Here is a 13024-nt window from a genome sequence, read left to right as displayed (position 1 = left end):
CTCTGCCAGGTGCTCCCTCCCTCTCAGGCGACATATCTTGGCTCCCACCCTTTAAAAAAAAAAAAATCCCATACACTAGTCTGCTCGCCAGTGTGGTTGGTCCCCCTTGGCGCAGCATTTGTTGTAGCTTATCCGTCTGGTCTCTCCTCTCTTCCTGCCCACACCTCCCCCTCGATCATGTAGGTTCAAGGAACAAAAAGAAAGCCAAGTTAATAGTTCCTGATTGTCTCTTATTGTTTCTTTCCAAGTCCATTCTTTCAAACAATCGCTTTCATTCGCTTCCTCTGGCGTGGTGAAATAGAGTTCTTCATGGGCTAGGTATAGGGTGGAATTAAGGGTGTGGGAGTTAAGTGAGGAAGATGACAGATGGTAGAGAGGATTGCAGGCGTAAGCCTCCGGTAAGGCCGGTAACGTGGAACATCCGGGGACTGAATGGGCAGGTTATAAGGTTGCGGGTGTTTGTGCACCTCAGGAGCTTGAAAACGCGGGTGGTCTTTCTGCAGGAGACGCACCTCCGTGTGAAGGACCACATTAGATTAAGGAAAGGGTGGGTCGGGCAGGTTTTTCCACTCGGGGGTTTGATTCGAAATCGTGGAGAGATGCGATATTAATGAGCAAAACAATGGAATTTGTGAGTCCTAAGGAGGTGAAGGATCCGGGTGGGAGATATGTGATTGTGAGTGGGGTATTGGAAGGGATGCCGGTGGTGTTGGTAAATGTGTAAGCCCCAAATTGGGATGATGCGGGTTTTATGAGGGGGTTGCTGGCAGCGATCCCGGATTTGGCCATGCACCAGTAATAATAATAATGATAACTTTTTATTGTCACAAGTATGAAATTACTGTGAAAAGCCCCTAGTCGCCACATTCCGGCGCCTGTTCGGGTAAGCTGGTACGGGAATTGAACCCACGCTGCTGGCCTTGTTCTGCATCACAAACCAGCTGTATAGCTCACTGAGCTAAACCTGAGCTAAACCAGTTGATCATGGGAGGAGATTTTAATTGTGTCCTAGAGCCGAGGGTGGTTAGGTCGAGCCCCAGGTCGAGGGTAGGGTACGAATGGCAAAGGAACTTCGGGGGGGGGTTTATGGAGAGAATGGGTATGGTGGATCCATGGCATTTTCAGAACCCAGGGGGAAGGGCGTATTCCTTCTTTTCACAGGTCTATAAAGTGTATTTGAGGATTGATTACTGTGTAGTGAGTCGGGGGATTTTGGTTGGGGTGGAGGGGGCATAGTATGCGGGGATAGTTATCTCGGATCATGCACTCCACTGGCCAGAGATTCAGTTTAGATCAGAACGAGAGCAGAGGCCAGGGTGGAGATTTGATTCGGGGTGGTTGGCGGGTGGAGGCTTTTGTGATAAGGTGCGGGCAGCGACTAAGGAGTATGTGGAGTTGAATCAGAATGGTGAGGTGTCGGCCGCATTTTTGGGGAAGCACTGAAGGCAGTGGTCTGGGAGGAAATTATTTTGTTTAAGGCTCATGCGGATAGGGAAAGGAGGAGGAACATGACCGTCTAGTGAGTGAGATGGCGGAGGTGGACAGAGAGTATTCAAGGGTGTCCACCATGGAGGAATTGGTGAGGAGGAAAAAGTTGCTGGGACAGTTTGACAGGTTGACAACTAGGAGGGTGCTAGGGCAACTGCATCGGGCATGAGAGGTACAATACCAATATGGGAAGAAGGTGAGCTGCATGCTGGTGCGCCAGCTGCGGAGGCAGGCTACGTCCAGGGAAATATTGCAGATATGGACTGGGGCTGGAGATGTGGTGTTGGATCTGGGGAAGATAAACGAGGCATTTAGGGAATACTACCGGGGACTGTACAAGATGGATCTGGGTGGAAAGGAGGGGGACATGGGGCGGTTTGTGGACGAGCTGGAATTTCCCCAGGTGGAGGAAGCAAAGAGGCAGACTTTGAAGGAGCCCCTGGATCTGAGGGAGGGGCTGGATAGTATCAGGGGTATGAAGTCGGGGAAGGCCCCAGGGCCTTTTATAAGGAATTTGCGACGGATCTGGAGAAGGGGGAGCTAAAGGAGACGATGACGCAGGCAGTAATCACACTAATCCCGAAAAAGGGAAAGGACCCGGTGGAATGTGGATCGTGTAGGCCCAGATCACTATTGAACACGGATGTGAAAGTATTGGCTATGTTGTTGGCGGATTTGATGGAGTAGTGTGTCCTTTGGGTGGTTGCAGAAGGTTAAACAGGCTTCATGAAGAGCAGGCAGCTCGCAAGTAATATAAGATGGCTGTTGAATGTAGTGATGAATCCGTCAGCGGCTCTGGTACCGGAGGTGGTGGTGTCCATGGATGCGGAGAAGGTATTTGATCGGATGGAGTGGCGGTACTTGTTCGAGGTTTTGGGAAGGTTTGGGGCATGGATGCGGTTGCTGTATGTCACGCCTTAATTGGGAAAAAAATAATTGGGTACGCTAAATTTATTTAAAAACCTTGCTTCCTCAGCTTCGAGCAAGGTGATCAGCTCATCCTGGTCGGTGGCCGATTTCTCCAGGTCCCGCAGTGTCGTTTCCTGGGTCTCCAATCTGCTATGTCTATTGCTTCCTTTATGGCAGGCTTTTTCAAAATGGGGGGCGCGACCCATGAGTGGGTCGCGGGCGGTGTAAAAAGGGTTGCGGCACACCCTGACATTAACAAAGGTATCCCAGGGTAAGATCAGAATGGCAAACAGAAAACATTTCACGAGAATGGATTCTGTGAGGGGAGATACGGGAGAATGCATGACTCAGGAGTGAGATGCAGAGTGGACTGGCCGGCTGACAGACTTCCCAACAGCAAGCCAGACGGTTAGCTGTAATTTGGAGCCACCACACGGACAAGACCGAAGCCGAATAACGGGCCATTGGGTCGTCACCAATCAATCTGACTCTTGACTGGACTGAAATCTTTCAATCAACTGAACTTAAATTGAATAGCTTTTCAGGTTCACCCACCAAAAGAAGCTGGCACAGACTCCCACCCTGCAAACCTTCCGCTTACACACATTGTCTCTCGGTCCTCTCGTTGGAAGGAGCTTTTGGGACGCCAAACACCAGGGGCGCGATTCGCCGCTCCTGCGCCGGTTGGGAGAATCGCCTGGGTCGCCAAATTTTCCCGCGATGCCGGTCTGACGCCCTCCCGCGATTCTCCCAGGTGGCGAGGACAGCCCCGTCGAGTTCCGCGAGGCGCAGGCCGCAGAATCGCCCGAGACACCCAAAATGGCGATTCTCCAGCACCCCTGCTATTCTCAGGCCCGTATGGGCCGAGCGGCCAGCCCAAAACGGCGGGTTCCCCCCGGCGCCGTCCACACCTGGTCGCTGCCGGCAGGAACAGCGCGGGAACTCTGGGGGGGGGGGGGATCCTGCACCGGGGGGAGGGGGCTTCAAATGGGGTCTGGCCCGCGATCGGTGCCTACCGATCGTCGGGCCGGCCTCTCTGAAGGAGGACCTCCTTTCTTCCGCAGCCCCACAAGATCCGTCTGACATCTTCTTGTGGGGCGGACTCGGAGAGGACGGCAACCACGCATGCGCGGGTGACACCAGTTATGCGGCGCCGGCCGCGTCATGTATGCGGCGCCATCTTTACGCGCCGCCAAGGACTGGCGCGTGTAAATGACGCGGTGCCGCTCCTAGCCCTGAATCGGTCGGGATAGGGGCCGTTTCGCGCCGTCGTGAACCTCGACGGCGTTCATGACGGCGCGAACACTCTGCCTCCATTTCGGAGAATCCCGCCCCAGGTTTTACACATCCATTCAAAATGTGTGAGGGACAATAGGGTTTGGAGAAAATTGTTTTCTTTGTTTCTGGGTCTGGGTGTCGATCCTCACCCGCAGCAAAACTCACTGAAATGTTAATTATGTATTGAAAGATTAAAACTGTACACTAGGGACCAGATTAAATCTGTCACAGACAATCACACTTGGACTCAACTGCTACGAAGGAAAATCCTCAGAATTTTATGGAACTCACTGCCTTTGTCTGCACCCCCCAAAAACAAATCATCATGCAATGTAAATGAAATAAATATTGATATCAATCCGAAATGCAGCTTTTCCGAGTTTAAACCTTACCTTACTCTCAACAGTTTAATTTCCAGCAATGTTCTAGATTCAACTTCCCCAACCATGTATTAGCATACCGTCTCTTCTCCTGCAAAATTATCTTTAAGATTAAGGGCTATTAACCCTAAATTTCTGCAGTCTTTCCTCTGTGTTAGTCATGACTCAGTGGGTAACGCTCTTGTCTCTCCATCAGGCAGTTGTGGGTTCACATCAAGGATAAATGTAGTACTGCAGGGATGCGGTCTGCTAGAAATGCCATTTACCTGTTACCATGTTACATGGAGGCTCTGCCTCTCATGTGGATGTAAAATATCCCATGGTACTGCATTGAATTAAGAGCATGGAATTAATTTTACAACACAGAACACATCAGGTCTCTGCTGGCATCAAGTGGGTCCCGAAGATCAGCCAGTTGGCAAAAGTGGGTCCCGGGGAAAAGAGTTTAAAAAACGCTGCTTTATGGGGTCCAGTGTGGTTTCTATTGCCGACCTCATGGCTGGCACGAGGTACTCTTTTATTGAGTGACCGTTTCTGAAGCTCTATAGAGAAGCTCCATCAGTTTCCATCAACGAGTGGGCTGGCGTTTGTGTTAGTGACCCTGCTGGGTCCGCCACACAACGATCTGTTTCGCCCCATGTGTCCCCTTGTTCTGAGGTTGGGGTTTCCTTTTCCCGACTCTCGCTGTTTTTTCTTATCTACAGCTGGTTCAACGGCATTTTGGTCGTTTGGGTATTAATTGGGGGTGAGGCTGGGAATTTTGTGGTATTTTTGTATCCGTTTGATGAGTTAGAATGGCCTGGTAAGAAGTTCCCAAGAGAGAGCCTCCTTTCCATGCGATGGCACAGCTCATGGCCGCCATTGGAAGTCAGGAGGTGAAAAGTTAATGGAACACCAGTGGTAAAGATTTGTTCGCATGCTGAAGGATGGCAGAAATGAAATAGCATAAGGTCTAAAGGCAATCTTCCTAATATCCATAGATATGGAAGTTATCTAGAGGTCTGGAGGATTGTCAAATATAGCAGCACCATTCCAGAAGTTATTAAAAAGATAAACCAAGCAATTATAAACCAATTAGCCTAACATTGATGATCTATAAACTTCTAGATGGCAAAATACTTCATAAAATTAATATCAAGGTAGACATGGGTTAGTTTTTTTAAAAATGTAAAGTGCCCAATTAGTTTTTTTCCCAATTAAGGGGCAATTCTGCATGACCAATCCACCTACTCTGCACATCTTTTTAGGTTGTGGGGGTGAGGCCTACGTAGACACAGGGAGAATGTGCAAACTCCATGTGGACAGTGACCTGGGGCAGGATCGATCGCAGGTCCTCGACGGCATGAGGCAGCAGTGCTAACCACTGCACCACCGTGCCGCCCTAGACATGGGTTAATTAAGCACAATTCTGATTTATAAAAAGCACAACACAGCACTTACAGGATGATATAGGTGGTGTGGTTGTGTATATTTATGTAGTAATAAGACGTATTAACATTCCAAGATGAACTCAAGTAGGTACAACACAAAAACAACTATGGAAAAAGGGAATGGGCCAGAAAGGTAAAAAAAATGACCCATCTGCCTTTCTCCAAGGTTGTTTTTGGATTAGGTAACTTTTCTAGCAGTTAAGGAATCAGTGTCTTTTTATTAAAATTAGCTGATCCTTTGCTCTACAAAAGAGCACCATAGAGTTCAAAAGTGGACTTGTACTGGCCTCAAGGAAGGTGGTCCAGTTAGCTTGATATTTCATAGTTCTAGATGGAGTTGGGAGTCAAATGACCACCATAAGCCCCAGACCACAGCGTGTGGACATCAGTTTCCTGGGGCAACAAATGTTACCTCTCGCAACTAAGTTCCATGTATTTTAGGCAAACCAAATTATTCTGTATCAATTGTTGAATTGGTTTCTCTTATGCTTTGTCCTTCAAAGTTACCGTCATTTCAGTGACTAGTTTGGAAATTCTAAATGCAGCTCGATTTTACAATACACAAAGTAAATGCATCGGTGTAGTTCTGACATGCAACACTAGAAGAAATGCCCAACTTCAACATAAACAATCAACCTGTTGCAATCAAGACTGACTAAAGGTCCTCAATTCCAAATTATGCTCAAGATACAGTTGAATTCATTTCACAGACAACAGGAAATTGAACAACCCACATCATGTGTTACAGATGTTAGTTATGTTGTGCAGAGAAAAAAGGACATCTGTACCTGTTGGTATGCACACCTGCCTAAGACCAGCCCTCAGTAGCTTATCTGCCGAGTATCTTCACAAGAGGGTGCACATTCTCAAAATAAGTCCAACCCAAATGGTCAAGCATCAAGTCAATTTACTTACTTAGGTGTTGAGTAGGATTATTGGTTGTGGCAGTACAGAAGAATTTCTGTATGTGATCATTTTTTAACATATGGGTTGGCAAAGATAGCAGGTATCTGTGAAAAATAAAAACTAACTTCAATAATATGATACATTTTTAAGTGACTACTACAAAAATTTCAATTTGAAGTATTGAATGCAAAATACGACCCCAAGACATCTGGGGCGGGACCTGAGCTCAGAGGGGGTAGCATGCACGTGGAGGTTCTCTACTACAATCAAAAATAACTTTAAGTGCAACAATTGAAATATTTTGAAAAGTTCAGAACATGACATAAGAAGGCACTTATAGAGCACTGGGGAAAAAAACAAAAAGGGCTATTGGGTGAGTGACTAAAGAATTGTAAGAGAAGACACAGTACCAGCATCATGAGTGGCCCCGCACTGATGCCGGCAGTTCAGGCTGATCAAAGGAAAACCACGTCATTTTGGAGGTGTTTTTCCCCCACCTTGTTTCCTCCTGTGGGTCTTTATTTATCTCTCTCCTGGGGGTCGCTCGTGGATCTCTTTCTCAATTTTTTCATCTTCCTCTCTCTCTCCAGGGCTGGGGGATTGCTGACCGCATTGTTGTATATCTTGTGTTGCCCTTTTATGTATTTTCTTTTCTTACCTTTTCTTCCCATGTACGTAATGATCGGTTGAGCTGCTCGCAGAAAAATTCTTTTCACTGTACCTCAGTACATGTGACAATAAACAAATCCAATCCAATCTCCCAAGCAGGTACCGGCACTTTGGGCTTATCAGCCTGATCGGAGAAGCAGAACTCCGGTCTGTGTTCTCCTCACGGGTTTTTTTTTAAATCTTTAATCACGCGGCTTTTTTTTCGGTGGGGACTTTGTTTTTTCGGTTCACTTCTCCTTTCCGTTTCTTTTCTTGGGGGGTGGGGGGGTTCTTTTTTTTTTTTAGTGGGGATTTTGATTTCTCGGTTCTTCCCTTTTTGTTTTTTTTCCTTGGGGAGGAGGGCTCTTTTCTTTCATGGGGATTTTGATTTCTCGGTTCTCCCCTTTTAGGTTTTTTTTCTTGGGGAGGAGGGCTCTTTTCTTTCAGTGGGGATTTGTTTTCTCGGTTCTCCTCTGTTTATTTTCTTGGGGGAGGGCCCTTTTTTTCAGGGGGGGGATTTTATTTTCTCGGTTCTCTTCTTTTCGATTTTTTTTCTAGATGGGGCTTTTTTTTTCTCTCCCTGGGAGATCCCCTTTTTTTCTGCTTTTTCTCGCTCTCCTCCCACAGCACCGTGAAACGATCACCCATTTCTTTTTTTTTTTTAAACTCGCCAAAACTCCCACCAATCTGTTCTGCGAACGTGAAGAACACGGGAGACGAAAGAAGGAGTAATAAAATGACGGCAAAAGGCCAGGTCAGAAGCCGCACGGGGACCAGAAGTGGAATAAGACTGGTGCAGAGGCAATCGGATGAGTGGACCAATGTACAACGCAGTGGAGCGCAAGTCTCGCCGGAGCGAAAAGGGCGGAACAGCCTAGTACAAACCCTCCCTCACTGTGAGGGAACTGAATGGCGGCATCCCACTCAGAGGCAATGAAAGAGCACCGTCAAGAAATCAAAACGGACATACAGGCCACGATGAAAGATGCGTTTGCTGAAACTCTGGTGCAGCACAGTAGCATTGTGGATAGCACAATTGCTTCACAGCTCCAGGGTCCCAGGTTCGATTCCGGTTTGGGTCACTGTCTGTGCGGAGTCTGCACATCCTCCCCGTGTGTGCGTGGATTTCCTCCGGGTGCTCCGGTTTCCTCCCACATTCCAAAGATGTGCAGGGTAGGTGGATTGGCCATGATAAATTGCCATAGTGTCCAAAATGGCCCTTAGTGTTGGGTGGGGTTACTGGGTTATGGGGATAGGGTGGAGGTGTTGACCTTGGGTAGGGTGCTCTTTCCAAGAGCGGGTGCTGACTCGATGGGCCGAATGGCCTCCTTCTGCACTGTAAATTTGATGATAAAATACAGATTGCTCTGAGCAGGGCGGAAAACAAATTGGAGGCCCAGGAAGCCACCATCAAAGACCTTGAAAGAGCCGCAACCGACCAAAGTGACCAGATGGTGGCACTGGAAAAGGAGGTGGAGAGACTGGTCGCGATGCAGGGTAACCTGAGTCGGAAGGTAGAGGGCCAGGAAAATCGATCAAGGAGGCAGAACCTGCGGATCGTGGGCCTACCAGAAAGAACCGAAGGCAGAGACCCCACAAACTACGTGACCCAAATGCTGGCCTACCTGGTGGGAAGGGTGACCTTCCCTAACCCACCAGAAATAGACAGGGCTCACCGGTCGCTGCGACCGTAACCCAAGGCCGGGGAGCAACCAAAGGCCATCATAGCCAAAGTACATCGATACCAGGACCGGGAAATAATCTTGCGCTGGGCCAGGCAGTCCAGGAACTGCATTTGGGAAGGACACAAACTCCGAATTTATCAGGATACTGGGGCTGACCTGGCCAAGTGCAGGGCTGAATTTAACAGGGCGAAAGCAGCACTGTGCAAAAGCAGTGTACACTTTGGAATGTTGGACCCAGCCAAGCAGTGGATCACATACCAGGGTAAAGAACATTTTTTTATGGCCCCGGCTGAAGCAGTTTGTCACAGAGTGAGGGCTGGGGCAACGACAACACGAGAGGCGGGAAAGGACCCAGGCGAAGAACGGCAGTGTGGGGTAGCGGTGGGGGGGGGGGGGGAGAAAGAGAACCTCTCCCTTCCTCCACCCCCCCCAACACAACACGAGAGGCGAACTATGAGCCGCCACCCGAGTGGCCGCCACCCGAGTGACCGCTACCCGAGTGACCGCCACAGGCGGAACAGGGTGGCCCTATACGTGCAGACGAGGGCAACAGCAAAGGGAAGGCGGAGGAACAAGTGTAGGGCCAGATGGGGAAAGAACAGACAGAAACCACAGAGAGTGGGTGGGAGGATAGCGGGACAGTAATTCCCGGGAGGAAGGTCACCACACTAGTGGGAGAGCTTGCGGCGGGAGTATGCAACAGATAGAGGCCGCCGCGGGCCCCCATTTAGGAGCCTCGATTAGCCCAAAAGCAAAGGGCAGGTGGGCCACCTTTCACATTTCCCACCACTGGTAAAATTCCAGTGGAGATGGGTAGGTGACAGGCACAACGCCCAAAATTTATGCACCTCACTGCCTGCCAACACAGCCTACTTTTGGCAGGGGCATAAAATTCATAGCTTAAATTAAGTGTACAAAACTTAGACAGAATTACAGGCTTTGACGATTATATTTGATTCACAGCATTTCGTACATCCCCAACTTATTTTTTGATTGTGTCCTTAGTGTTACTTCAGTTTGGATATCATTCTTTTTCATGTCAGTCCTTTCTGTATAGTTTTAAGATGGATAAGGCTGGAAAAGCTATAGTCAGACACTGGGATTCTACTACATAATATTTTGATCAAGTCCACAACATGAGTTATTGCCAGTTTGGAATGCCAGAAACTTGAAGGCAAATCATAATCTCATTGAACCCATCCTTGGCTGATATGGCTTCCCCAGAGAAATTTAAACCCTCTCCGCATCACTAAAGTTAACAATAGCTTGCTGCAGTAAACCTTTGTCTACCTACTAAACATTTAATTTTAAACTGCTGCAAATCGGGTTAATATTCCACATTGATTCTGCATGACTACTTTATATTTTCAATACTATAGTGCCTTTTTCATTGATTTCATTGATCTAAATACTGAACTGATCGCATAATTAAGAATTTCACCTGAGATATGGTTCCAGATCTGCATGTTTTCGTTCCTCTGTGTAACAACAGTCATGGTTGGTGGTTTCTGGAATGGAATTTTCCAAATTCTCATCTGGGAACATTTGAGGAAGCTGTAAAATTGAGATAATTTAAAATTTAATATAAGGGAGCATCCAAATATAAAGGGGTTGATTATCTTGTATTTAGTAACCAGTAAAATACTAATCCTTGGACAATAGTAACAGGAAATAGGGGTACAGATGCATGATGCTGAGTGTCCACTTTCTTTACATAGCTACATGATTTCAGAGATTCCCAAGGTGCAAAAGGCACAAACACAGCATTTCCAGGTAAATTAAATGGGTGAGGTTCCCGCACTCCTGAATTCTTCTGTAAGCTTCACCAGTCAGGGTGTAACCAGATTCAACTATGTCTTATCACTTGACAGACAGATGCATATTTTTAAAAATAAATTTAGAGTACTCAATTAGTTTTTTTCAATTAAGGGGCAATTTTTAGCACAGCCAATCCACCTAACCTGCACATCTTTGGGTTGTAGGGGTGAAATCCACAGATACACGGGGAGAATGTGCAAACTCCACACAGACAGTGACCCGGGGCGGGGATCGAACCCGAGTCCTCAGCGCCATAGGCAGTAGTGCTAACTACTGTGCCACCGTACTGTCCAGGACAGATGCATATTACTTCAGGATAAAAGCAAATATGCAAAGCATAATCCTCCACCATTTTCGCCAACTCCAGCATGATGCCACCACCAAACACATCTACCCTTCACTCCCTCTGTCAGCATTCCGCAGAGACCATTCCCTCGGAGATAATCTAGTCCACTCCTCCACCATACCCAACACCTCTCCCATCACCCATGGCACCTTCCCATGCAATCGCAGAAGGTGTAACACTTGCCCCTTTACCTCTTCCATGCTTAACATCCCAAGCCCAAAACACTCATTCCAGGTTAAGCAGCGATTCACTTGCACCACTTTCAATTTGGTCTATTGCATTCGCTGCTCCCAATGTGGTCTCCTCTGTATCAGAGAGACCAAACGCAGACTGGGTGATGGCTTTGCTGAGCACCTTCGGTCTGTGCGCATTCAGGACCATGACATTCCCGTTGCTTGCCATTTTAACACAAGACCCTGCTCCCATGCCCACATGTCTGTCCTCGGCCTGCTGCAATGTTCCAGTGAAGCTCAACGCAAACTGGAGGAACAACATCTCATCTTCCAGTTAGGCATACTACAGCCTTCCGGTCTCAACATCGAATTCAACAACTTCAGATGATTAGCTCTACCCCACCTCAACCCATTTGTTTTCATCCCATTTCATTTTAACTGTCGTTTACCATTTCTGTCTTTCGTTATATATATTTACCACCCCCCCCCCCCCCCCCCCCCCACCCCCCCCCCCCCCCCCCCTTCAGGTGTATTTTGCTTGTTCACAAGCTGGGTGGATAACCCAGGAATGTTGATTTGTTTTATTGATTCCAATCTGGGCGCACGGTGGCACAGTAGTTAGCACTGCTGCCTCACAGCTCCAGGGTCTCGGGTTTAATTCCCACGGATGTCTGTGTGGAGTTTATACATTCTCCCATGTCTGCGTGGGTTCCTACAGGTGCTCCGGTTTCCTCTCACAGACCAATGATGTGCATGTTAGGTGGATTGGTCATGCTAAAACAAATTGCCCCTTAGTGTCCAAAAGGTTGGGTGGGGTTGCGGGGATGGGGTGGGGTGGAGGCGTGGGCTTGGATGGGGTGCTGTTTCCAAGGGCAGGGCAGACTCGATGGGCCGAATGGCCTCTTTCTGCACTGTAAATTCTATGAGTCTACTTAATTTATTGCAAAAATTATAGAGCATTTTTAGCCATTTTGTTTCTACAAATGAAAGAACAGAAATTTTAATTGCATAAAGATCTTGAATTGGTTTGTCGATTTTTCTGCCTGGTATTGAATACACAGCACATTTTAGAATGTAACTAATATTGCATTCTATTGCTCACTGTCAGGAGCTGGAGTGCTACTTATTGCACGTCTGCTTCTGCCTAAGAATAACAGTGTTCATCCATCTTTATAATACAGCAAATTTACTGAAAGAATATATTACAATTGACGCAGTTTAAAATACTACATGCCTTATTAATGAGAACACATGCCTTGGGTAGACCTGCAATGCTATTTACCTACCACTTGCTTAAGTTACAATGGACTTTATTTGCTCTTCACTTTTCAAATGTCTTATTCTGACCAATCAGATTATCTTTTCTTAGCTTCTGCCTAGATTTGCAGTATTGGCACAAGATACAAGTAGGCTAACTTGTTCACCCTCAAAAAAAAAAGTTTTCTCAAGGCACAACTGTGCAAAAGATTTTTCTTTAATCGTCCTTACTGAGCACAGTAGATCAGTGATTTTTACCAACGCATTATGGGGGAAATTCTCCGAGCCCCAAGCCGGGCCGAAGAATCGCCGCAACCGCGCCACGATGCCCCGATGACAGCGCACGATTCTCGATGCGGAGAATCGGCGCCATTTGCGCCGGGCCACCGATTCTCCGGCCCAGGTGGGCTGAGTGGATACGAGAGAGTCCCATCGGCGCCGTTCACCCCTGGTCGCTGCCGGCAGGAACTCTGCAGGAATGGTCGGGGGGGGGGGGGGGGGGGGGGGGGGGGGGGGGCCTCCGATGGGTCTGGCCCGCGATCCGGGCACACCGATCGGCGGACCGGCCTCTCCCCCCCACAGGGGGCCTACTTTCTGGCGTGCCGGCCCCTGAACACCGACTCCATGTTGAATCGGGGCCAGCGCGCTAAACAAGTCCCCCGCCCATGCGCAGGTTGGTGCGGCCCAACTGCGCATGTGCGGGTTG

The 13024-nt window shown here is 48.0% G+C and overlaps 1 protein-coding gene across 2 annotated transcripts in view; it reads right to left on the bottom strand.

Annotated features, from left to right (window-relative positions):
* The window catches only part of zcchc14 (zinc finger, CCHC domain containing 14), a 240193-nt gene that overhangs the window by 121150 nt on the left and 106019 nt on the right, over nucleotides 1-13024 (bottom strand). For both annotated transcript variants that reach the window (XM_072518087.1, XM_072518088.1), the window contains exons 5-6: nucleotides 10166-10278; nucleotides 6401-6495 (exon numbers count right to left, since the gene is read on the bottom strand). In XM_072518087.1, coding sequence (XP_072374188.1) covers nucleotides 6401-6495; nucleotides 10166-10278 — 208 coding nt within the window. The remainder of the gene's footprint in view (nucleotides 1-6400; nucleotides 6496-10165; nucleotides 10279-13024) is intronic.

The sequence above is a fragment of the Scyliorhinus torazame genome, chromosome 10, assembly GCF_047496885.1.
Source record: "Scyliorhinus torazame isolate Kashiwa2021f chromosome 10, sScyTor2.1, whole genome shotgun sequence".
Classification (NCBI taxonomy): domain Eukaryota; kingdom Metazoa; phylum Chordata; class Chondrichthyes; order Carcharhiniformes; family Scyliorhinidae; genus Scyliorhinus; species Scyliorhinus torazame.
Note: the sequence above shows the minus strand (reverse complement) of the source record. Positions and strands in the feature narration are given on the sequence as shown.